The sequence below is a fragment of the Rhinopithecus roxellana genome, chromosome 13 (genome assembly GCF_007565055.1).
Source record: "Rhinopithecus roxellana isolate Shanxi Qingling chromosome 13, ASM756505v1, whole genome shotgun sequence".
Lineage (NCBI taxonomy): Eukaryota > Metazoa > Chordata > Mammalia > Primates > Cercopithecidae > Rhinopithecus > Rhinopithecus roxellana.
In genome coordinates this window covers 31,413,296-31,440,988 of record NC_044561.1, presented here as the reverse complement: position 1 = coordinate 31,440,988, position 27,693 = coordinate 31,413,296, and the positions used below count along the sequence as shown (strand labels likewise).

The 27,693-nt window shown below is 39.4% G+C and overlaps 1 protein-coding gene across 3 annotated transcripts in view; it reads left to right on the top strand.

Annotated features, from left to right (window-relative positions):
* The window catches only part of LOC104663649 (MAP3K7 C-terminal-like protein), a 72,597-nt gene that overhangs the window by 39,573 nt on the left and 5,331 nt on the right, over positions 1-27,693 (top strand). For 2 of the 3 annotated variants that reach the window (XM_010364927.2, XM_030915876.1), the window contains exons 4-5: positions 6,549-6,610; positions 17,346-17,461. In XM_010364927.2, the coding sequence (XP_010363229.1) occupies positions 6,549-6,610; positions 17,346-17,461 (178 nt within the window). Of the gene's footprint in view, positions 1-3,013; positions 3,158-6,548; positions 6,611-17,345; positions 17,462-27,693 lie in introns of those variants that run through there. The other variant, XM_030915877.1, reaches the window with a different exon arrangement.

The window sequence follows — 27,693 nt, the reverse complement described above, 5'->3', positions numbered from 1 at the left end:
GTGTTGCCTTTGTATTATTCAGATAATGAATAATAATTTATCATCTCCTGCCACTACTCACATATCTACACACACAGCTGCCCCGTCTCCACATTACCCCTTTGGTCAGGTTGATGGTGAAAAAGAATGAAAAGTGAACTTAGTTATATTAAGCATTCATTATTATTACTGGTTATTTTCTGGGTGCTGGGCTTTAGGATAGTGATTGACACACTCATTCCTTTATCAATAGCAAGTTTCAGAGACAGGTAATTGCCATTTTGCAGAGGAGGAAACTGAGTCTCAAGAAGATTATGCCAATTGTTTACAGTCACCAATTAAAAAGTGGCCAACCTGAGATTCAAGTTCAAGTCTGTGTCGTACTGAACATTGTACTGACCTGCTGTGTTCTTAGTCGTTAGGAACCTTCATAGGCAAACAGTTCCCAGGAAAGTTTCTGTATGAGCCTCAGCACTTAAGCCACTACCCAGATTCATCTGCCTTGTAAATGTCAGTTTGTCCCTGGTGACCTGCAGGACAATTTACTGGACACCAGCACTCAGAGGTCATACTGTAGGTAGAATTAACTTCATAATTTACAGGGCATGGTGCAAAATGAAAATGCAGGGTTCCTCATTCAAAAATTATTAAGAAATTCAAGACACTCTAGCAGAGTATTACATTAAGCGTGGGGCCCATCTGGAGGGAGGGCTCTGTGTGATCACATAGGTCCAATGCCCATGAAGCCAGCTGTAACTGCAGGAAATGTCAACAAATTCAGTGGATCCTGGGCAAGGCTGCCTCTTGTGTTCTGCTTGGGGAGTGCAGTGAGCTTGGGAATGTCCTTTGGGCATGGCTTTCCCTCTCCTGAGGTCTTCTCCATGTGGCAACCTAAACCTAAACACTTTTTTTTTTTTTTTTTTTTTTTTTGAGACGGAGTCTCGCTCTGTCGCCCAGGCTGGAGTGCGGTGGCCGGATCTCAGCTTACTGCAAGCTCCGCCTCCCGGGTTTACGCCATTCTCCTGCCTCAGCCTCCCAAGTAGCTGGGACTACAGGCGCCCGCCACCTCGCCCGGCTAGTTTTTTGTATTTTTTAGTAGAGACGGGGTTTCACTGTGTTAGCCAGGATGGTCTGGATCTCCTGACCTCGTGATCCGCCCGTCTCGGCCTCCCAAAGTGCTGGGATTACAGGCTTGAGCCATCGCGCCTGGCCCCTAAACACTTTTTAACAAGGATTTAGGGCTTCTCAACTTACACCCCAGTTATGTCTACGATGGTGAGCACAGTGGGAGGGAGAGATGATTGACTGCAAAACCCAGTGAAGATGTTGTTTAGAACAGTGTTCTCAAAACCCAGTCTGGCTTTGATGAAGTTTTCATCCCTCTGATATAAAGAAAGAAAGAAGGGTACGACAGTGAGGTGTTTGGGGTATGTGTTTATTTTCATCTGTAAAGCTAAATATAATGGCCACTCCTTTACTCTATGATTGCCGTTTGATTTTGGTGTTGAAATGTTCTCTCTGTCATAAAGGGATACTAATGATATTCAGTGGTCATTTTTGAATCATCTTCACTAGCCAAAGAAATAGTTGGATGCTCTTAAGACGTAATTCCCAATATTTTAGGGATTTTTTTTTTCGACATGGAGTCTAGCTCTGTTGCCCAGGCTGGAGTGCAGGGGCTTGATCTTGGCTCACTGCAACCTCCGGTTCTCACTGCAGCCTCCTGGGTTCAAGCGATTCTCCTGTCTCAGCCTCCCGAGTAGCTGGGACTACAGGCGTGCACCACCATGCCAGGCTGATTTTTGTATTTTTAGTGGAGATGGGCTTTTACCATGTTGGCCAGGCTGGTCTCGAACTCCTGACCTGAAGTGATCCTCCTGCCTGGGCCTCCCAAAGTGCTAGGATTGCAAGTATGAGTCACTGTGCCTGGCCAGAATATTTTAGGGAAAATTTTACTGGTTCATGAAATACAAGCTGAGAACCTACGGACTAGTAAGTGCAGAAGAGCGGAGTGGGATGGTGGAAAGAGCCCAGGGCTGGGGGACACCCCTTAATCTTAGATGGCCACGAATCATGGAGTCTTGAGTAACTTCTTTCCCTTTTTGGGGTCCTTGTCTTTAGCTCTACTCTGAGGGGGCTGGACCAGATGGTTGCCTAGTCCTTTCCAGTTTCAATATTCTCTGCTAACTGATTGCTAGCTCTCATTGCTAAATAACAGGGAGGATTTGGATTACAGACCCAATGTGTCCTATTTGTTCAAGTTATGGAGAAACACAGAGAAGACAATTGAAGGGAATCTACAAACAAAAGAATCCTGAAACCAACGCAACAGCTGCTCAATAGATGTTGAAAAGAGCCCATCGTCAAATGTACCATGGTACATCACAACGGTTGGGCGGTCAATAGGAAAGTTCTGTCTTAAGGACATTGGCTTCATCACATTGTATTTGCCAAACAGGCAGTGAACATCTGTTTACATAAAAAATTTTCCTCTTCTCTCCTTTATATTTCATCCTTTAAAAACTTTCTTAGGATACATTTTGCTTGGTCTAGTAAGTCTACAGTGCCATTTTGAAGAGGAAGCCTTCAAATTACTTCCTTAATGCATTAAAAATATGATAAAGTGATTTGCCCATTTTGCATAAGTCTCAGCCCCAGTCTTGCACAATAAATATTTGGTAAATAGATTTTAATAAAAATGTACTTGTGCTGTGATTTTGTCCCATTATAAACATATCTAGCAACTATTTTCTTTTGAAAAAAGCTAAATTTGCTAGAGGGTCTCTTGTACAGCTACTGTACAGTCTACTTTATGCTTCTGGAATTGTCAAAACAAACTTAACTGCTGTCAGGAACTCCGATCCAGTATCACTGTCAAAATGTTTTACAACGATTCGGCCAAATGTTTTTGGAACAGCTGTGCTACTAGTCAGCCTGAGTCATTTTCCTTCTTTCCTTTTGGCCCAATCCAGTGATTCATCATCCTGCTTTTAGAATATTTGCCTATTTTTAAAACCAGTCAAAGAAGGCAGCCACTGTTTAAAAGTAAACACACCACACATCAACTTGGGGCAGCTTTGTAAGCAGCTTCGTAAGCCCTGAAATTTCTGGCTGCTAGAGATGCCAGCTAAACCAGATGGCATCAAACAGTGAAATACAGGCCTGGCTTTCAGACTTGGTAGGCTTCGTACATCTGTCTTTGGTTTTCTTGTTTCCGCTGCTATTTCCTGCTTGGGTTAAGCCAGCTTGATCCATTCTTGAATAAAAGTCTTACTTTTTATTTTGCTCGACTCTCTAAAACATCCATTGTATGTTGATTTCTATGTTAATCAATTAGACTTTTATTTCAACTCAAGGAGTCCAATTTGAAGCTACTTTATTTATCTGTAAAATTATCAGTATGGTCGCTTATGTTTGACTCGACATGGTGTGACTATAAATAAGGATGTAGATTTCCACAGTGGGCCTCATTAATTCTGTTGATACCAGGTGTTTGCTATTTACATTACTGTAGTAAAGTAAATGGATACCTTTTTTTTTTTTTTTTTTTTTTTTTTTAATAATTAAGCAGGAAGGAGTGTGACTTTACAGGGGGCAAGGCGGATTAAGTCTCAGGAAGCCTTGAGGTTCATTCCTGGCTGTCTTCTAGAATTCTAGAATGTCTTAGCCGCTCTCATACTTTACAGAAGTGGTTTCTCCTTCCAACAAGTGCCTGCTTGTTTATGATTATTAGGGTTGGGAGGCACATTCCCATTTACCATTTGTTCCCATTTACCTTTCCCATTTACTTTTGCCATTTACCTTTGCCAAATCATTCTGGCCTTGTTCCCATTTACCTTTGCCAGATCATTCTGGCCTTGGACCCAGTGAGCTAAAATGATTGTGATGTCTAGGTTATTAAACTTGTACTGCAGTGAATGTAAATGCAGTTAAGACCAAAATCAGTTTCACAAAGCATAGGTTTTATAATGAAGCCTACCTCTAACGGGTCAGTGGTGGCAAGTGCATTATTTCTGTCTTTTGTCCAATTCTTTGCAAATGTTGGGGTGGATTTAACAAGGCACAGTAATGGGCAGAATTTGTCACTTCTAGTCTAAGTAGAGCATTCAAAGGGCCTGGGGACTGAATCTCAATTCCTCTGAAGACTGTCTTCTAACCTGCAGCAAGGGGCTTGGGAAATTTCTCAGTTTCTACTTGTTCTGTGAGCTAAAGTTAAGTGATATCACTGAATCTGAGGACAGCCATCGTCTAGCATAGGTGCAGATACAAAACAGATTCAAATGTGGTGATGCATTGTCATTATTTTAAACTACTTTTAAATGGAAGTATTGTTATACTACTCTTGACTAAAATATACCAGAGACTATTAAGTGATATGACCCTTGAGGGCTTTGGTCAAAGTGAATACTGTGCTTGTTTAAATTATCTTTCTGGTGATTATCTTCGATGCTTTCAATGCCTTAGATGCCAGAAATGCCTTGTGTACTACATTTTATTCTGGACTGTACTATCAGCGCATTGGGAGAGGATACTTGTTTCTATGTTGTGTGTGGCCCAGACCACTCCCTCTAGTTCAAAAAGAACATCAACCAGTTTTTAATCAAGAAATTTGGTGATGACTATGAAAACATAAAAACGATTATCTTTTCTTGCTTTATTATAATTTAAAATAGCTTTGGTTTTTAAATTATTTTTTCACCTTATATTTTGCATACATACCGTATATGTACTGTATATGTAGATGTATGTGTACTGTATATGTGTATGTATACTGTATATGTATATATGCATATGTACTATATATATGTCTATGTACTGTATATGTATGTGTACTATATGTATAAGTGTACTGTATATGTAGTATATACAATGTATCTGTACTGTATATGTATATGCACTGTATATGTATCTGCACTGTATATGTGTACTGTGTGTATGTACTGTATATGTATATGTACTGTACTGCACATATGTATGTGTACTGTATATGTACTGCATATATATATGTACTGTATCTGTATGTGTACTGTGTATATCTTACTGTATCTGTGCTGTATACATATGTGTACTGTATATGTATCTACTGTATCTCTATTATATATGTATGTGTATGTGTACTGCATGTGTATCTGTATTGTATATATATGTGTAGTGTATATGTATCTGTACTATACCTGTACTGTACATATATGTGTACTGTATATGTATCTGTACTGTATTATATATGTATGTAAACTGTATGTGTATATGTATGTGTACTGTGTATGTATGTATCTGTACTGTATCTGTATGTGTACTGTACATATCTAACTGTATGTGTACTGTATATATGTGTACTGTATATGTACCTGTACTCTATCTCTATTATATATGTGTGTGTATGTGTACTGTATCTGTATTGTATATGTATGTATACTGTATATGTATCTGTACTGTATCTCTATTATATATGTTTATGTGTACTGTATGTGTATCTGTATTGTATATGTGTACTGTATATGTATCTGTATTGTACCTGTACTGTATGTGTATGTGTACTCTGTATGTATCTGTACTATATCTCTATTATATATGCATGTGTATGTGTATCTGTATTGTATGTGTATGTGTACTGTATATGTATCTACTGTACCTGTACTGTATGTATATGTGTACTGTGTATATACTGGGGTAGGGATTGGAAATGAGTGGCCAATGAACCCTTAGAGCCAGAGAGTACCTGGAGATACCGGAAGTTCTGCTTTCTAGCACCAAGGCTGGGTCAGCACTATGTTCTTGAAGAGATTTGGGGGTGACTTGGATATTCTGACCTATATTTTGTTCAGGTTTCCTCAAATGCTTCTTAGAACTTCATCTTCCGATCCAGCAACAGCTGCCTATTGCCAACCAGTCAACGTAAGCACAAGTTAGGAGGTCTTTTGGGACTCTCTGGGCTCTGGCGCTCTCTAACAAAGCTGTGAATTCTGCCACAGGGTAGGAGTGCTGCCTGGTGTATTGGAAAGAAACGCCCCATTTGGGTTGCTGCCTGTTTCTCACTGTAACCCAGAACGAGTTCCTGGTTAACTGCCTGTTAGTGTGGTTTGTGGTAGGAGCAGACAGCAATACTGTCACAGCTTGCGGCACTTGGAGTCATTCAGAGCAGAACGATCCCCTCTACTTTTCACTAACATGTTCTCCTGTCCCATTAAAGTCCTTCTGGCCACCTCATTAGCACCTTATTAAAGCATTTTGTTTCATATCATATTTTTTGGTTTTGGCCAATGTAAGAGTATTGAAAGACAAGCAGTCCTTCTTAACTGGAGAGCTACCAGCCTGGACATTTGAGGATTCTGATATTTGCTTGCAAAATTTTGTTCGGGCCAACTAAGCTCTCCACACATCTGTGTGTACAGAAAACGAGCAAAATTGTCCTTTACATTCTGTCTGTCCCCAACTGAAGTGATGAAAATGACTGAAACAGTGTACACTGATGGTCTAACTATGGGGGAGTCCAAGGACAGTCCCAACAGGGCACCTCTCCTACAAGAAAGAGCTCCATAGTAAGGAATCATTTCATTTTCTTGTTTTAGATGATACACCCCCTGAAGACTCCATTCCTTTGGAATTTCCAGAATTAGACCAGCAGCTACAGGTAAGGATTTTCTAAAGTCTCTTTTCTTTCCTCCTTAGTGTCATAAAGTATAGCGAGCTGGGCAGAGAGTGGCCTGACTAGGGGAGACTGACTTGGACACAAAATGTGGGGCTTTGAAGTCATCAAGGATTGCATTTCTAGAGCTCCAAAGTCAGAATGAAGCCCTCATGGAATGCCCCGGTCTGGTTATCTGGCTATGGCACCAGGACATCAAGTGCTTATAGTGTACATTGCCTCCTATTTTTAAGGAGTTCTGGAGCCTAGGGAAAGGACGGGTCCCTGCTCTACTTTGGTATGGCTGTCTCTATGCCATTGCAGTTTTGGCTGTGTTTGGGGTTAGTGGTTTAGTGATAAACTCCGCAGAGAAAACTTACCATGTTTGCCAAGACTTTGGAATAACATTCCTTTCTCTGTTCCCTGCCCCTTCCCCAGTTCTCTGACAACTTTTAATGGAATATAATTATTTTAAGTTAAACCTTCTGAAAATTGACTTGTTGGACCCATGAAAAATTATTTTGTATATGTAGTTTCTGAGTGATCTGTCGAAAGATATTTTAATACACCAGAATTATTTGAAAGGAGCTCATTTATCATATTTTAATTTTCTTTAGATTATCCATGGTGATTCCAGGCAAAAATGGCTTTCAGAAGAGGTTCTGTCTAAAATACCTGGATACTGGCCTTGGGCCAGCCATTGACTTGAATACTTAACTTTGTAGTCACATTTAGACAAGCCCAGTAGGGGTCTTGAATCCTGTACACAGTCATTTCTTGGTCACCACTTTTTTCTCCTAAACATTGATTTTGAAAGCCTTTAGAAGGGATTTGTAACCTCCGGTTTCCAACAGGCCCTGACATACCCTATTATCTTATACACAGCAGCTTTTCCCATTTGTGGGTGTGCCTTGTGTCCTAAGGTCATTTGAGTTTGGGATTCTTATTCCTGGACAGCCCTCAACAGAGGTAGAAGAAGAACCAAGAATGAACCCTTCCACAAGCCAAGACAGTGTTCCCTTTTGTTTGCTTCTGTTCTTACCTCAGTACACAGGCACTGTGTTAAAAACCTGGGTCAGGTTTGAAAAGCTGGTGTTCTACTGCCAGGGTGGTCTCTAAAAATCAACTGAGGGCAACTCAGGTGTGACCTGGCCGCTTGGAGGAGTCCTCATTCTCACCTTTGTAGCAGTCCTGGGTATTGTCTCAGCTTTCCAACAGAAAGCTGCTCAACAGAGCAGTATAGGTATGTAGGTATTACTGAAAATAGTATAGGAGGTCGGAGGGTTACGCTGATCACCACACAGCTGTCAAAAGAGCTCTGTCATCCCTAAAATCGCCTCTCTAGCTATCGGCCATCATGTCTCCTTTTTTTCTGTTCTCCATGCGGGGTTCTCAACCCAGCTCTCCTGGCTTCTAATATCTAACTATAGTCTCTCCCTCCTCTGCCCCCACCAATATCTCTTCTTTTCAGCATGAGGAAGAACAATTCAGACCTCCCTCTGCCTTTCGTTTGAAACAGAGTCTCCCTCTGTCACCTAGGCTGGAGTACAGTGGGGTGATCTCGGCTCACTGCAAACTCCATCTCCTGGGTTCAAGCGATTCTCCCATCTCAGCCTCCCTAGTAGCTGGAATTACAGGCGTGTGCCACCACACCTGGCTAATTTTTGTATTTTTAGTAGAGACGGGATTTTGCCATGTTGACCAGACTGGTCTCAAACTCCTGACCTCAAGCAATCCACCTGCCTCAGCCTCCCAAAGTGCTGGGATTGCAGGCGTGCGCCACCACGCCTGGCCTGCATTTTCTTCTGATGTGCTCACATTGCAAATGATGGTTCTTGCTTAGGTTCTGTTCTCACACAGGGGCTGTCTATGTGCTGCTGGTGGTGTAATTGGGATTGCCATTGAAAGTAATGCCATTGGCCAGGTGCCGTGCGTCACGCCTGTAATCCCAGCACTTTGGGAGGCTGAGGCAGGCGGAAAAGACCAACCTGGTCAATATGGTGAAACCTCATCTCTACTAAAAATACAAAAATTAGGCAGGTGTGGTGGCACGTGCCTATAGTCACAGCTACTAGGGAGGCTGAGGCAGGAGAATCACTTGAAACTGGGAGGCAGAGGTTGCAGTGAGCTGAAGGTTGCTGTGAGCCAAGATTGTACCACTGCACTCCAGCCTGGGCAACAGAGCAAGACTCTGTCTCAAAAAAATAAAAAAGAAAGTAATGGCAAAAACTACAACTTCTTTTGCACCAACCTAATAGCTATTTTTTCCCCTAGTCACGTTTTTTCCTTTTTATTCTATGGTCACATCAAAGCTATTTTATTATCATGGAAATTAGGTGAAAATAAGGAATAAACATGTTTTGAAAATAAAACACTAAAAGCATATTCAGGTTCTTGTTCTCTCCTCAAATTATGGATCATTAATTCTACTTTTTTGTGTTGGAACAAAATTTTTTCCTTTGGGAACTTTAATGGTCTTCTCTGGCTCATGGATCATTCTCCACAAGACTCACAGTAGCCCTGGCAATTATCCAGATAATTTTTTCTGTTAAAGCATTGCCAGGTCCACTTGAATTTTATAGCTTTAATTCCACTTGACATATATTAGAAATTAAGTCTATTTAATTATTTTGCTCCAATGAAACTATTTCATCTTCATTGATCTTTAATGAATTAGGCAGTTGAGAGGGTAGTTTCTGGCTCAGGGTTTTGATTTTTTTCCCCTTAAAGTATGATAGTGCTTTATCTCTTTGTGAATGGAGAGAGCGTTACCAGCAATACAACTAAACACATTTCAGTAAGTGCTTGTTTGTTGAGTGAAGGATAGGAGTGAGTGTTACAAACATTTGCCAGTTGTCAAGGCATTTGGGTAGGGTTGCCTCTGTCTAGAGCTGTTGCCTGTTATCTTTATTCTGTATTCCAGGGCGTGAGTGACTAAGGAGCAAGACAGTGATGGTTGGGAGGAGAAATCTAACAGAAATTGACATCTGAAAGCAAATTTTTATTTCTATGCTTAGCATAAGCATATACATTTAAGCCTTCTGTAGCAGGAAGTCTCTGTATTGAAAGCAATGCAAATGCTTTATGTACAAAAGGAACAATCTATTACACGGAGCAGGCCACCTTTACAGTCAGTCTGGTGTGCTTTCATCACACAGTAATGGCTCTTGGAATTTTATCGACTATCATCATCCACTATGGAAGAGTAAAAGTTGGGTTACAAAGGCATATGAAGTGCTTTGTGGTTGCAGCTATTTGCTTAAGAATGAACTGAGTCTTCATTACCTCTATCAGAGATTTAACCATTTTCTTGGTGGAAAATAAATGATGCCAGGTATTGCCAGCCCCATTCTCTGCAGAACCTCGGATTTAAATCCCACCAGAGCACACTGAGTACCTACTAGGCAAGGGATGTTTCCCGACATACGATCTCATTTGATCCTTACAATAATTAGTAAGCTAACTGTTATGTCTCCGCTTTACAGATGAGAAACTTGAGGCCAAATTTTGGTCTAAATAAATTTACTATTCCCTTCTTTCCCTTACGCTTTTTAAGGAACATACAGGCTGCTTAAATTACTTTGATAGGTGGAAACTTTTTTGTTTGTTTGTTTGTATTTTGCAAGGTTGCCATAATGTTGTTATAGAATAACCTTGTAAAATCCGTTCTGACTTTCTGATATCCATTACACATGCTTTGGTAGTTTATAAAATGCTGCTATAAAATAGCTATTTGGTAGATACTCGATCACTAATTTGACCCCCAGGATTTTTCTGTTGTTTTGCCAAGAATGTGGACATGTTTGAGCATGTCATTCACAGTGCTTCTATTTTCACAGAAGCCAAAAAAAGCCTTGTGCAAGAATAGCAGTGACAAACATTTCTCTTGATGTCTCTATTAATGCAAAATATTGAGCAAGAGACCGCAGGAGAAGGTAGGTGTTAAAATGAACATCTCTTTATAATGTTCATTTGTGGGCCTTGGGCCTCCATCCAGGGGTAGGTTGAAGGTCAATTCTATTTGTGCAGATTCCTTTCTTGGGACTAGATTTCTAAATTTCCCATGGCCATCGGGGCAGTATTTGAGTAGAGCTAGTGTAGATGATATAGTCAGAAGAAAGGAGGCCCAATTCTATGTCCTTTTCTAAGAATGAATGAAAAATCGCTATTCTCTTTCGTTTTTATTTTTTGAGACAAAGTCTTGCTCTGTCACCCAGGCTGGAGTGCGTGCAGTGGCATGATCATGGCTCATTGCAGCCTTGACCTCCCTGAGCTCAGGTGATCCTCCCACCCCAGCCTCCTGAGTAGCTGGGACCACAGGTGCATGCCACCACACCTGGCTAATTTTTGTATTTTTTATAGAGATAGGGTTTTGCCATGTTGCCCAGATTGGTCTCAGACTCCTGGGCTCAAGGGATCTACCCACCTCAGGCTCCCAAAGTGCTGAGATTGCACATGTGAACCAACACACCTGGCCATTACTTTTCTTCAGGTCTCTCTCGGCTTCTTTCTGTTTGACCTGTCTCTCTCTGTTCTAAAAGACGGTGGAATCCTTTCATGGTCCCAGGGTTTGGGTCAAGACCAAGCCTGTCTTACTGCTTAAGCGTGTTATGTTTTTGGAACCATGATTTAACTTACACATGATCCAAAACTATGCTACAACGTGGTCTTAACTGCATTGGAATGAGAAATATGTTCTATTGTCAGGTAGAGGACATGATGACTAGTAGATTGTAATTAAAAACATCCTAATGAGAATGACAATGACCAAAGCATGGGCATTAGGATTGGGTTGGCCTGGATTTGGATCTCAGCTAAATTTGTGATTTCCGGCTTGTTATTTACTCTCTTGAAAACTCACTTCTCAACTGCAAAGTGGAGATAAAGATATCAATCTCACATTGTTGTGGGAATTAAATATGGTAATGAGTAGATCTAGCACAGACCTTGACAAAATAATTGCTCAATTAATGTCAATTTCATTCTCTGGTGAAATTATTTATTGAATGAAATACTTAAGAATAAGTAATTTATTTTTATTCATGTAAAATGAATTAAAAGCATCTCCTTGGGATTTTAAGTTAGGGATAGAAGTTCTGATACCCTCTTCTTTTCATTAAGCCAAGGTGCTTTGAAAACAATATGACTTTTTTTTAACCAAATTGAGCAATAGCTACAATCCCTCCTTAAAGTCCTCCTATCTAATCTGACAGTGACAGGTGTCTCTGTGGTACACACTGAACTGACAGAGTCTGATAAGTCCAGAAACTGATGTCACCTCCACAAATAAACAATTTCGTAGCTTCAGTTGTGTGCCATAATATCCTGTTATCCGAGCAGCCTCTCCGGAAACTTCTTTTAGGTTTTGCATCAATATATCGCTTGACTTCTGGGAAATGAAAATGATAGAAAATGAAGAAGTCTAGCCTTCCAGGATTCTGCTACACTGGTCTTTAACATCCATCTGGAAATGTGGTTAGGATGTATTCTCATAGAAAGCACCAGACATAGCTGACATTTTCTGTCATACACACATTGAAAAGTATCTTATACTGCAATTTTTCTTTGACTGCTGTGTCCACACAGAAAACATATATAGATACTTTGGAGCTTTTCAATAATGCTTTTAATTTTTGGTTTGTTTGTTTGTTTTGAGAAGCTCAGTTGTCATTTGGGTACGGCTTGTTCAAAAAGTTTGCTACTCTTGTGTTCTTTCTCCTTTTGATATTGTTTATGTCAACAGAAATGAGGTAAATATACTTTACTCCAATGTAACATGATATATAAGTTCTGTAGTATAATTGATAGTGCTTAACTTGTACTGTAATGTAGATACTATATAAATGTCAGTTCTTAAAATATTTAAAGTTCTAAGATAATAGAGTTCTTAAATATCGAAATCAGCATGGACTGTGTTTTTCCTCTCAGTTTTAACAAACGATGCTTGTTAATTGTAAGACATTACAATGTAATGTAAATTTAAATCAGACACCCCCATCTTTCCCCAAAGTAGGTAACCCTGAGAATCAAGGAATAAATACAAAGACTGTTCAGCGAGTGTAGAATGTTTAGCTTCCTAAATATATCTCCTGTGTGGGAAGCTGGGCTAGGAAAATTAAATTCTTACATTTTTGAAGAGGATGGGGCCAGTAGTATTCGCAGAAGCCAAGTAGAAAACGGAAACGCCTGAGCCGGCTTTGCTCCTAGCCGAGGGTGGCTTGGCTGCGTCCTTCCCCATGGGGCCTGTTCCAGGGAGTGGAATCCACTTCGGGAGAAGCTTGCTATGAACCGGCGGCTCAGGCAGAGAGCAGAATAGCACCTTGTGGCGCAAGCCGGCATTCTTGGAACGGGACCCTGCGGTTTCTCTCTTACTTCATCTTGTGAAATCGGTCCTGATAATTGGGGCGGATACCAGAGATAGTAGCAGCTCCTTCACACTGCACTGCCATGAAATAAGACCTTGCGAGTTCCATCCTCAGGCGGCAGCGGGAGGAGGCGGAGATGGAGGAAAAGGGGGTGAGGAGGAAGTATCTACTCCTGGGCTGTGACCTCACCCTAGCCCCAATCTGTGTCTTGGAAACATGTGTTTCAAAGTTGGCTTGAGGCACTGTTAGGAGAATGTCTTAATTTCACCTCCTTAGAACTGGCTGTGTTGTTTAGTAAACCAGATACGATGGCAGTGAGTGCATCTGAAAAGCCGCTGCTGTGACCACACAGAATTTGTGCTCTAGTACATCAGTAGTATCTTTTTCTTCAACTTGTCAACTGAACTATTTTTGGATTCCTTTTCTTTGAAGTGCAATATTTCATTCTTTAAGCAGGAAGGTGGGCTAAGTGTATCCAAAATGGGAGGATGTAGCATCATTATGAAGAAAATAACAAGGGAATTTTTTTCCTCCGGATCTGAAAAAAAATTAATTAACAACATTAAGAGTTTATTTATCGTACATCAGTTCCCAGCATGGGCTTATAGCTATGAAAATCTGACAAGAACAGTCAAAATCAAGCAATGAGAACTGAAATAGTGTCACTTTTATTCCAAGAAGTTAATAGATGTTTTTTCATCTAGTTACCCACAGGTATTCTTTTAAGTTATTTTTCAGTTTTTAATTTGAGCATGTGTTACATAAACCCATGTACAGTCAATTAATTCATGAGTGCCAGTGTTTTACATGTGATGTTACTTAAGCGTACTTGGTCCTCCATTTTTAAACTGAAAACCTGATTCTTGAATTCTAGGAATTGATTTCCTCAGGCAGAAGTTTATGTTTGATTAATACTGTTGGCCATATATTGTCTCTTATTTTGAGGGATTACCTCTCAAAAGGTAAGTTAAGAGGGGATTGCCCTCAGTCAGGACCTGATGATACAACACACATACACACATTATATCACAAAGCAATGAGAGTTACTCTGTCCCCCACAGAACAACACATCACATTATATTCTACAGTGCCACTTTTTATATTAGGTATAAAACCTGACTATCTTAATACGTGTATTCACTAGCCTGGTGGGACAAGAACCATATATATTTAAGCAAATTCTTTGGTCAGTTTCCTGGGCTGGAGTAAATGGCTAATGATATCAACTGCCTTCTAAGAATGGTGGATTCTGTTGACCCAAGAGCACTTTGATTTGCCAAACAATGGCAATAATATCCATTATTATTTGGCTGCTGGAATATCCAATATCCCAGCAGCAAAAAACATGTTTGGGGTTACCAGTGAATGGCTTGAGATTATAAAGGGGTGAGAAATTTGAAGTTCTCTAGGGAGAAATTTGGGAAAGTGAGAAGGATTGAGTACAAGTGGAGTCAGATTCTCCTAGGTAACCCTGGCAGCACTGCTTAGAAGATGATGGGCTAGAGACAGCAGAAAATTTTAATGAAATAGGTTTTTGCATTTTTTTTTTCTTAGTATGGGTAAAAATGCGTATGATAAAGTTTACCATCTTAACCATTTCTAAGTGTACAGTTTGGTAGTGTTGAGTATATTCACATTGTTGTGCAACCAATCTCCAGAACTTTTTCATCTTGCAAAATACAAAGTCTGCTCCCATTAAACAACAATCCCTTATTTCCCTCTTCCTCTAGCAACTAATGAAAGAATTTTACAATGTTTTGGTGGGTTATGCAATATAACCTTCCTCTTTGCTTAAAAAAGAGAAATCGATATTACTCTTTAATGTTTTCATACAAACTGGGAGCATTTGAAGTGTTGCTGAGTTATATGTCAAGTTGAAGGCTTAGTTTTCAGGATCCAGAGGCTGAAATGACCCCTGGAATCTTTGTACTCTCTGAAAACTGGATACAAAGTATTTTAGGCTTATTCTTTTTTGATGGTCCCTTCTTCATGATGGGAAGTCTTGAAAATATTATTATGTATAGATAGCATGATCGTGCTGCTGAAAGCACATGTGGGTATCTTGAAATATGTATCATTACATACCCTTAGTGGCATGATCACGCTGCCTGCAGATAATACCATCTTTGAATTTCCTACAATTAAGAGGTGCCAATAATAAAAAAAGAACAAATGACAACATTTCCCACTTAGTGAAAAGCATTACAGGTGGCAAGCTGGGGGTGAGGAAGGGAAGGCCTCTGTCTTCTTAAGAAAGTTGTTAAAGTACTTTTCAGTTTTCCTTTTAAATTATAGCAGCAAAAGACATACCTCCCTTTACATGGCTACTCTCTATGTTCTCTTAAAGCTGTGAATCCTTCATGCAGAGTTCTAGAACTTTTTGGCTGTCACATAGTTAACTGTACTGAATTCATGGTTCAGGTACCTACATGTACTGAGCTCTTGTTTCAACTGAGTATAGCCCCGTGTGGTGTTTGTAAGGACAGGATCTGATGTGTAGTCTTAGGACCTTCCAGGAGACAAATCCTTTAACAGGGCACAGATGATTTAACAGCTTGGCTATGGTGCCCAGAATAAATTGCTTTCATTCCCGTTACTGTTATACCTGGTAAGTTGCCAGTGTAACAGGTGAAAATTGATGAGTGGGTAGCGATTTCTGGGGCACAGACTGGAGGAGCCAGGAGTTCTGAATTCCTTTGGCAACAGCTTTATCTCATGGGGAGAGTTATACTGTAGTACTGCTGTGCATTATTTTTCAATTTAATCCCGTATAGAAAGGGATAATGGTTCCAACAGGCTGAGTTTATCCTGTGAATGTGTTCATGGGCAGTAGAGAAAGATGCTACCTAATATGATTACTATTAGATTTTCCATGAACTGGGATGTAACAGATGTTCCACGTGAAGGTAAATTTGATCAAAATCTATTTAGAATTTTATTTCCTTTAAACATCTCTACTCAGAATCCTCATGATAATAGGGAAGGTCATCTTATCTATCAATCAGACAGTAAAGTTTATTGAATTTCTATTATGTCATGGGAAGGATCACTAAATATGACACCCACAGAAATCTGTGTCCTTGAAGAATATAATGAGAGGAACAAATAGTAAAAACTTCATTAGTTCTCAATTTCCTTATATAAAATTAGTGACAATATGACCTTGTCAGATACTACATATACACACACACACACACACACACACACACACACACACACACACACACATACACACACCATTTTGAAGAAAGGATAAGATTGAAGACCCTATTTCACAATAAACTGATATTTCTCAGATTTTATATACATTTTTTTCTACATATAATTGAAAAGGGTTATTTAAAAAAACTCTTAACTAGTATTCCTAAAAGTAGTACTTTTTTTTTTCCTTTTGGGATGGAGTCTTACTCTGTCACCCAGGCTGGATGCAGTGGCATGATCTCGGCTTACTGCAACCTCCACCTCCTGGGTTCAAGCAATTCTCCTGCCTCAGTCTCCCAAGTAGCTGGGACTACAAGTGCATGCTGCCATGCCTGGCTAATTTTTGTATTTTTAGTAGAGATCAGTTTTCATCATGTTGGCCAGGCTGGTCTTGAACACTTGACCTCAAGCGATCCACCTGGCCTAAAAGTAGTACTTTTAATCACGCATTGCTAAACAAGAAATTAGAATAATAAACTTGGGGGAAACTCGTTCTTTAAAAATAATTCCTAGAAGTAGGGTTTTCACCATGTTGCAGTCAGAAAGGTTTGCCACGCTGGCCTTTGTTTCTTTCATGGATGGGAGAAAAAGAGAGACATGAATCTTACACGGATGGTTTTTTTTTTAGGGGGAGGGAGATCTGGCCTTTCTTACAGGTTTGTTAATCCTTGCAAGCATTATTTCTGGCTCAGCATCTTTCTTTAGGTCAGATGCATTTCTCAGAAGAGAGCTTTTCTTCTCTACTCTGCAAAATGAGATTATACCTCCTGACTACGGGAACAGAAAGCAAGGGGTAATTGAAAAGACAACTGAACTGTTTCCCCACCACTGCTCTTCTCTAAAGCAGAGTCTACGATTTCCAGGGAGACTTATTTTTACTCCATCACATGGCAGGTAACTGACATGTAATGGATTTCAGGGTTTTGGCTCAGGCCAGAGATGACCATGAATGACACTGGGAGACGAATGTGGGGACTATCTGTCCACCTCTCTAGTTTCTGTCGAATAGAAACAGCTGAACTCTGTTGAATGGTGACTAACAGTGCTGTTCTTATGTTAAAAAAAAAAAGAAAGAAAGAAAAAACCTTCCGTTAAAGAACATCAGCAGAGCAAAATGGTTGGTAATTTATCCTGATGCAAAGAAATGGACTAATTTCTTCTTCTTGTTTGTGAAGCCCCTGCCACCTTGTCATGACTCCGCGGAATCCATGGAGGTGTTCAAACAGCACTGCCAAATAGCAGAAGAATACCATGAGGTCAAAAAGGAAATCGCCCTGCTTGAGCAAAGAAAGTAAGTACCTACCCCCCACCCCCAACACTCTACATCTGAGTAGGTCCTGCCTACTGGGCAAGGACCAAGGGCAGTGGGCAGGGGACAGGCTGAGTGTGAGGATGAGAGGGAGGCAAGGGGGTTATAGCAATGATTCAAGTGGTGCTATTGGAGATTAAGTGCTTTACTTTATGGAGTAGCAAAAGGAATACCAGGAATGCTTCCTACTCAAAACTTAAATTTTTAAATAAGAAATTTTAGTTCAGGAAATTAAAAATGCCAAAATACCACCCCAAACCACACTATGTTTTCCATAAATGTGCCCAGAGGCCGCAGAACACTGTGGCTTGGTATAAATTTTAATTTCTGCTTAAATGATGGTGTTCCCACATCACGCGAAGAAGCCACTGGGACAGTTCTTCGAAATTACATAAATGTATTAGTTGACTGACTACATTTTATAGTCGGGTAAGTTTTTATCTTGATAGCTTTTATTACTCTTACAGTTCTGCTGTAGGGAATTATACAGTTCTATTAATTAAAGCACTCTGATTTTACTCACTCATAACTGTTTTTGAATCCTTCTTTTTAACTGCATTTGATTCCGCCAATGCCTACCCCAGTGAATCCCATTCTTTTATACTTGCAAAGCATCAGAGTAGACACCTTTCCTTCACAGTACTGGCTGGTTGGGATTTCCCATTTATTAATGAGATATTTTGATTACTAGGATCTTTTGATTAGATCTCCTTTTGATTACATCTCCTACTAGGTGGTAAGTGCCATAAAACACAGATAGTCAGGTGTTGTCACCATCAGATTCCTGGAGCCTGGTATGATATGTGGCACCTAGAGGATGAGTAAATTATTGTTGAATGTGTGAAACAGAACACAAACATATTGTGATTGTTTATTTCTTGTATATCATGTGTCACCCCAATAAAAGGAGGGGGAGAAGAAATAAATATGCTACCATGCTCAGCTAATTAAAAAATATTTTGTGGGGGCCGGGCACAGAGGTCCACGCCTGTAATCCCAGCACTTTGGGAGGCTGAGGCAGGTAGATCACTTGAGGTCAGGAATTCGAGACCAGCCTGGCCAACGTGGTGAAACACTGTCTCTACTAAAAATACAAAAATCAGCCAGGCATGGTGGTGGGCACCTGTAATCCCAGCTACTCGGGAAACTGAGGCAAGAGAATCACTTGAACCTGGGAGGCAGAGATTGCAGTGAGCTGAGATCACGTGCCAGTATACTTCAGCCTGGGCAACAGAGTGAGACTCTATCTCAAAAAAAAAAATTTTTTTTTAATAGATGGGATCTTGTTATCTTGCCCAGGCTTGTCTCAAACTTCTGGCCTCAAGCAATCCTCCCACCTTGGCCTCCCAAAGTGCTGGGATTACAGAGTCAATATCAGCAATAAAGTGCTGCTAAGTTGAATTGTTAAATTAGGAAATATGGTTATATTTTATATTTATAAATACATGAGCTTGGTTTTCCAAGGTTATTAATGATTATTATTTTCGTTAATGTAGATATGAAATTTCATAAAGGAATTGAAGATTATTAATAATGTGACCAGTATTGAAGTCAAAGGAAGAGTTATAAGATCAATAGCCTGTAAATAAATGTATCTTCTGGTGTGTGTATGTGAAGTGTGGTGGTATAATAAAAATACACACACACACACACACACACACACACACAAAATTTAATTTTTACAAGAAAGCAAATGAAATATACTCTGTGTTGAGAAGTTTGTGAAATCCTTAGAATTTTTGAGACTCCCAGAATGGTGATCAGACAGTATAGCATGATGGTGGACAGTATGGGTTTTGGATCCAGACTTCTGTAAGACCTCAGTTAGTACCTTACAAACCCTTCCTTCCTTCCTTGCTTTGCCATGCTTCAAACATAAAATCATATCTAAACTTTCGGCTACAGGGGATTAAAAGATGTTTATTAGGAGGTCACAAATAAAACTTTTCTCTCCTATGTCTGACTGTTTTCTTTTTGTTCTAAGAGTTTTGATAAAGTTGCTTGGAATACTCAGATTGCATGGTAACACATGGTTGGAGTCCTACAAAAAATTTCATGAAGGAATTGAAGATTATTAATCACATGACCTGTATTGAAGTCAAAGAAGACTATTTGTATGACAAATAGCCTGTAAACGTATCTTCTGGTGTGTGTGTGTGTGTATGTGTGTGTGAAGTGTGGTGGTATGATAGAAAAATCTCCAGTAACTATGTCTCTATTTGTAAACCCTTCAGACTGAAGGTACTGGAGGACTTTGTTATTTAAATTAAATTTATGTGTAGCTTTTTCTCTTTTTTTGGAAATGCAATACTCATCCCCTAAATTACATGTTCTGTAAGTTTTTTTATGTTTCATTAAAAAAAATATGGTAGGGACCAGACGTGGTGACTCACACCTGTAATCCCAGCACTTTGGGAGGCTGAGGCAGGTAGATCACCTGACGTCAGGAGTTCGAGACCAGCCTGGCCAACATGGCAAAACCCTGTCTCTACTAAAAATACAAAAATTAGCCCAGTGTGGTGGCAGGTGCATGTAATCCGAGCTACTCGGGAGGCTGAGGCAGGAGAATCACTTGAACCCAGGAGGTGGAGGTTACAGTGAGCTGAGATTGCGACATTGCATTCCAGCCTGGGCAATAAGAGCAAAACTCCATCTCAAAAAAAAAAAAAAAAAAAAAAAAAAAAAGATATGGTAGGATAATGACACGAGAGTGACTCCTATCTAATGTTTGAAACATATCCTTGCTGTTTGCATTGAAAGCAATGATAACTCTGGGTACCACTACAACAATATTAAAATGAAAACAGGGGCCAGGAACAGAGGCTCACACCCGTAATCCCAGCACTTTGGGAGGCAAGGCAGGCAGATCACCTGAGGTCAGGAGTTCGAGACCTGCCTGGCCAACATGGCAAAACCCCGTCTCTACTAAAAATACAAAAAAATTAGTTGAGAGTGGTAGATAGCACACGCCTGTAATCCCAGCCACTCAGGAAGCTGAGTCACGAGAATTGCTTGAACCCAGTCGGTGGAGGTTGCAGTGAGCCAAGATCATGCCACTGCATTCCAGCCTGGGTGACAGAGTGAGACTCTGTCTCAAAAAAATAAAAGTAAAAAATAAAAAAATGAAAAGTCAACTTCTAGAAATAACATGGCTAGCAGGCTAGTGGAGGTATTTTATACAACCTTCCAGACCACACACAAGTGGGCCAGACCCCCTCCTTAATTACTTATATGCCTGTGTGTGTTTCTGTAGAACTCATCTTGTTCCCTTCCCCAAATTATTTAGTTTCTCCCTAAATAATTGGCTAGATATAGGGCCAAGGCCAAATTCTTTCATTATATATATTTTTTCTTTTTCATAAAGTCTCTAGTTCCTTTTTTTTCATTCTCACTTCTACCGTTTGGGCTTGGGACTTATTACTTGAGATCTTGGTTGATGCAATATTGTAACTAGTTTCCCTGCCTAGGGTTTCTTGTTGCTAGAAAATGACAGGCAGTTCTGGGCATAGATTTCAAGACCTACCTCGGGATGCCTTGGAACCTCTGTAGAACTTCTAATCTCATCCCTCAACTTCAGCTACATTGGCCTCCTCACTTCTCCCGGGGCAGGAGGTGGGTGGGTCCTCCGGTCACTGAGCCCCTGTTCACACCAAGCTCTTGACCTAACCTAACAAGGCCCTTTCTTCCTTTTTTTTTTTTTTTTTTTTTGAGACAAAGGCTTGCCCTGTCACCCAGGCTGGAGTGCAGTGCTGCAATCATAGCTCACTGCAGCCTCAACCTCCTGAGCTCAAGCAACTCTCCTACCTCAGCCTCCTGAATAGCTGGGACCACAAGCGCATGCAAGCATGCCTAGTTAATTAAAAAAAATTTTTTAAAGAGATGGCGTCTTGCTATGTTGCCCAGGCTGGTCTCAAACTCCTGACCTACAGCAATCCTTCCACCTCAGCCACCCAAAGTGCTGGTATTACAGAGTCAATATCAACAATGAAGGACTGCTAGGAGGAAAGTTGCTCGAACCCGGGAGGTGAAGGTTGCAGTGAGCCTAGATCACACCATTGCACTCCAGCCCGGGCGACAGTGTGAGACTCCATCTCAAAAAAAAAAAAAAAAAGAAAAAGAAAAAGAACAGCTAGGATAAATTGTTAAATTGGGAAATATGGTAATATCTTATATTTATAAATACAAGAGCTTGGTTTTCCAAGGATTATTAATGATCGTTATTTTTGTTAAGACTTTACTGAAGTGGAAATTCATTTTCAAACAGATCTTTTCCTGAACAGTCTTTATTTTCAAGCAAGATATATTGGACCAAATGAATTTGACCCAAGTAATTAGGTCTCCATTTTTTGATGATTCTGTTGAGAATTTCTTTCCCATCATTTCATAAAGTATAGCTGATTGTGTTGCCTCTACCTTGGCTGGCATAAGCTAGATGCAAAGAGACGCTAACTAATGTATTTTAAGAGAGAGTTTTTCTTTATTGGAGTCATTCAGACACTGCTTAAGGTTTGAACTCCAAACTGAACTTCTCTCTCATCTCCAGAGGAGGTCTCCCTGGATCAAGTTTGAGAGAATTTGAAGAGGCGTGATGAGAAGAGTTGCTGAAACTGTTATTTTAAATCATATCTGTTGGATGGAGAAAGAGAGTCAAACATTTTCTGGGATTATAAACTCAGCATTGGCTGAATCCAATTTAAAGAATCACTTCTGGCTTATGACCAATGATGTACGAGAGGCTTGTTATATTTTTACTGATTTTTTTTCTTCTCAGTGTAAAAAAAGGTGGGAAAGACTTTCTTGAAAGCTTTGAAAAATTACCAAGAATTCTGATATCTTTAAAGAACTCCATCATTTTAATCTAATTATTTCGAGGCCTTTTGCATGTGAAGAGACATTTTAATATAATTGCATATACAGTAACATGGAATGTATAAAATGATTTTTTTCCGTAAATATTATAAGCATTTTTCTACAACATACATAGCTTTTTGTGTATGTAATATGAAACTCATTGAAGTGAGATATAGACATTTTATGGCTTTTGAAATCTATCACCAAATTTAGAAAAAAAAATTACAAATGAAATCTATTACCAAATTGTTTGACAGAAAATTTTTAAAGTATATTATTAAACCACAATCAACTGCAAAGTTTGCTTTGTTCCAGATAAAGCATTTTATCTTGTCCAGTAGAGAAACCACTTCTTTATTTATTTTTGGTATGAAATATTGTATTGGGTACTTTGGTGTTTAGAAGATTAACTTAAATGTCAGAAAAAGAGACAGACTCTCAGAAAAGTCAGATTGAAGAATGTTTTATTTATTCATTTTGTTTTTTTATTTCAATATGTTTTTGGGGCACAGGTGGTGATTGGTTACATGAGTAAGTTCTTTAGTGATGATTTCTGAGATTTTGGGGCACCTGTCACCTAATGTGTAGTCTTTTATTCCCTACCCCTCTCCCACCCTTTCTCGAGTCCCCAAAGTGTCTTGGCATCCTCATGTTATATATTTTTTATAAACTATTTTATTTTATTTTATTTTTCTGAGACAGAGTCTTGCTCAGTTGCCCAGGCTGGAGTGCAGTGGTGCCATCTTGGCTCACTGCAACCTCTGCCTCCCAGGTTCAAGCGATCCTCCCACCTCAACCCCCTGAATAGCTGGGATTACAGGTGTGTGTCCCAACTCTGGGCTAATTTTTATATTTTTAGTAGAGTCGGGGTTTCACCATGTTGGCCAGGCTGCTCTCAAACTCCTGGCCTAAAGTGATCAGCCTCCTAAAGTGCTGGGATTAGAGGCGTAGTAATTGTACTTAGTTATGGGGTCTAGTGTAATGTTTTCATACATTGTGTAATGATCAAACCAGTGTGATTAGCATATTCATCACCTCGAATATTTGTCATTTCTTTGTGATGAGAACATTCAAAATCCTCTCTTTTAGCTGTTTTGAAGTGTACATCATTGTTAACTACAGTCACCCTACTGTACAGGAGAACACCAGAAGTTATTCCTCCTGTTTAACTGTAACTATGTACCCATTGAATAACCCCATCCCATGCCCCTCTCCCTACCACCCTTCCCAGCCTCTGGTAATCACTATTCTACTCTCTACATCAATGAGATCAACTTTTTTAGATTCCACATAGAAGTGAGATCATGTGGTCTTTGTGCTTCTGTGCCTGGCTTATTTCATTTAACATAATGTCCTCCAGGTTCATCCATGTTGTTGCAAATGACAAGATTTCATTTTTTAAAATGGCTGAGTAGTATTCCATTGTATAGATGTATCACATTAAAAAATCTATTCTTCTACTGATGGACACTTGGACACTTAGGTTGATCCTATATCCTGGCTATTATAATTCGGTGGTTTTCAGTATATTCACAGAGTTATGCAACCATCACCAACTTTACAACATTTCCTTCACTGCAGAAATAAATCTGGCACCCTTTGGCAGTTACTCCCCATTGACCCTTGATTTCTGGACTTTGGCAACCAATAATCTACTTTCTGTCTCTATGGATTTGCTTATTCTGGACATTTCATACAAATGGAATAATATAATATGCAATCTTTTGTGATTGGCTTTTTTCACTTAGCATAATGTTTTTAAGGTTCACTCACATTGTATCATGCATCAGTACTTTATTCTTTTATTGCTGAATAATATTCCATTGTATGAATATACAATATTTTACTCTTTTATAGGCTAATGGACATTTAATGGATTGGTTTGCACTTCTTAGCTATTGTGAATAATGCTGCTATGAACATTTGTGTGCAATTTTTGAGGTAGACATATGTTTTCAATTCTCTTGAGTAGGTTCCTAGCAGTAGAATTGTTGGCTTATATGATAACTCAATGTGTAACCTTTTGAGAAACTGCCAGACTGTTTTCAAAGGGGTTGACATTTTATATTCTTGCCAGCAGTGTATCAAGGTTCCAATTTTTCCACATCTTTGCCAACACTTCCTGTGCCTTTTAGATTCTGGCCATCTCTAGTGGGTGTGAAACAATGTGTCACTGTGGTTTTGATTTACAGTTGTCTGATGGCTAATGATGTTGCCCAGGTTCTCCTGTGCTTCATTGGCCGTTTCTATGTCTCCTTGGAGAAATAACTCTAAAGATCTTTTGCCTGTTTTTTAATTTGGTTGTCTTTTTGTTTCTGAGGTGAAAAATGTTACGTAATTTTAGCGTGTTCAGGCAAAATATTAGAAAGGGGTTTTCATATGAGGCGATCAAAATCAATGTGTGACTTATATTCTCATGTCTTTTTAAAATGTATAAAATGATGATTAGGGGAGTAACATCTCCTCGAGGGGAACATATCAGGATGGGGCAAAAGGGTGCATATGTAATTTCCAAAGGCATAAACTAGAATTAGTGCAATTTTGATTTGTTTTTAGTCATGATATTTATCTGAGATTTCTAATAACAGGAGATTTTAACTTTTTTTTAATGTTTAACCAGAAGCATTTATTTCTTAAGGATATTCCCAAAGGCAGAAGCTTTTAAAGTGTGTTCTGAGGAGTCTCTCACAGATTCAGGACGGAGAGGGTGTCAGACAGGGGACTGTACCCAGATCAACCAGAGAAGGACCAATTTTATCTGTTTTATTTGCATCCCTTCAGGGTATGACTTTCTTTGAAAAAGGATTCCACAGGAAGGTAACACTGAAAACCAAACCTCACTTTTATATACCTAAGATATTTTTCTTAAATATTTACTCAGCCTCCAGAAATTACATTTTCGTTATCATAAATATAAGGTACATGGAGATATTTCTCCACGAGTGTTTGCAGGATATATAGTAATGTGGAGAAAAGTTCTATCTTCTCTTTCCTACGATGTCTGATATGAGTAAGATGCCTTCTGGGTAAGATATGAGATTTGAGTTCATTTTCCAGCTGTGGAGATGCGCTTCCCAAGACTGACTTGGCCAGCAAGAATAGAAGACGGTGGCTGGCTTGTAACAGACTTTCAATAAATACTTGCTGAGCCAATGAGTAGAAGAGCAAAGGACTGCCTCAGTTCTTTACTTTGTTTATGGAGACAGAGATGTAGCCAAAGGTATTCTTTCATTTTAGTATTTAGTTTTTTGTGAAATTTCAATATCCCAGATGCCATCAGGCTGTGAGATTACGCTTTCTGTTAATGCCCCAATCATAATGATTTGGTTATTTTACACCACATAATTACGTGCAGCCCAGTCATTTAATGGGTATTTCATTCCCAAGTATTTCTACACCTAATTGTCTGCCCGAAACTACATTAAACTTGTGCCTAGTGTTCCATTATTGGAACACTAAATGTGGGAGTCATTTATATCCTACTGCTCAAGGTCATTGCCAAGGTCTGATTTTTCAAATTCAAAAAATTGCAACCTCAGGCATTAAGTGGGATAAAAGGGACAGCATATTTACTCTTCTCAGTGAGAGCTCCTTTCAGTAGGTTTCCCTTGCTGAGGAAAGAGGCTCCAATCCAATCTCTGGGGAAGCAGAGTGAAGAAACCTTTTGCCATCCACTTTCTTCCTGTCCCAGGATGAATTCTTTTTAGGGTGATTGATAGTGGGAATCTCCATTTCCTTTAGAGCGGTGGTTCTTAACCGGGAAATTCTCCACACCTGCCCCATCCTACATTGGCAATACTTAGAGACATTTTTGGCTGGAATGACTGGGGGTGAGGGTGGGTTTGCTATTGACATCTAGTGAGTAGAGGCCAAGGTTACTGCTAGACTTCCTATAATGCCAATGTATACACAGTGCCCAACAACAAAGAATTGCCTGGCCCACAATGTCAGTTGTACCAAGGATGAGAAATCCTGCTTTGAAGCAAGTCTGACTTCCTCCTGCAAGGGTGCCGTATTGCCCTTTGCTTCCCAATAGATATTAGTACATTTGTTCATGCATTAAGCATTTGTATGGCTTCAACAACATAGTCTAGACTGAGCTTTGGAAATCTCAGTTCAATATCATTTATTATTCCTCCACCTGGATAAAATGAAGGTAGACTTTGGCATCCTTTCTGTCATCTAGAGGCATTGACTCCTTCTCTCCTGTGTATGAAGGCTTTTACTTGGACATAAATCTCTCAAGATCTACCAACAGTACAGTCTAAATCCCTATTTAAAAATAAAATTCTCCCTATGATAAAGATATTTTATTATATTATTGCCCCAAATTCTTTAGCTCACTGGGGCCAAACTGTCTAGAATTTTGCCTTTCCCAAATAAAAGTCCTTAGTTAACTTTGACAGTGCCAAGATCCCTAATAGTGGTCTCCTCAGCACAGAGAAATATTTCTCCCAGTGATGAATCCACATCTCAAACTCCTGCAACGTAAAGAATCTCCTTAATTTTGGAATTAATTTCCACAAAGTTTGAAAGTTTTCTTAACCAATTCACTTGGACTTTCTCTTCCCCTCTTTGTTTTAGTAACTAAAAACCTTTCCAGGCATGTGGCTTAGGATGGGGACAACAGATGAGCTATGGTGGACTCCAAAGTTATGACCTTTTAGGCTATTGAATGGCATCATGTGGAAAGCTATGTTACAGATTCGTGGCTGCAGAAATAAGGTCTCTCTAACTATTGTCTTCTACCACCATATTACATTACATTGAAGGAAACGATACAAATAGAACCAATAAATCAGAGGCAGAACCACATTCTAGCCTATAATAAATATTGATTTGTTCTTCAGATCATCTATTTATAAGATTGTTTTTGTAGCTTGATGTGCCAAGGTTTAATTATGAATTGCTAATGGATGAGCATAAATATGTCTATATAAATAGGTCCTGGACAGGAAGCAACAGACGTTTTGACAGTTTTCATTGGATGGCTGTATAATGGCTTATCAAATACATGAAACTAATTTAGAAACATATCCACTGAGTCTTCTGGGTTCCAATAAAGAAGAAATTATTATTGACTTTCTCCAATGCAAGAAGATCAGACTAGACAATTTAGACTATTCTTTCAAATTGTAAAAATCTATGATTTTGTGATTTATTGCCTCTGTCAGTCAAAATTAATGACAGGTAGCTTCAGGAGTTTTACATGAGGTTAGATATGGAGCCAGGGAAATAGCCATTGTTATCCCCATTAACACCACCTCCCAGACCGTGATTTGAAAGCAAAACTCTATTTCCACCTAATCGTTTATATGACACAAGCAGTTTGAAGGGAAAAATAGAACAGGAATAGATGATCT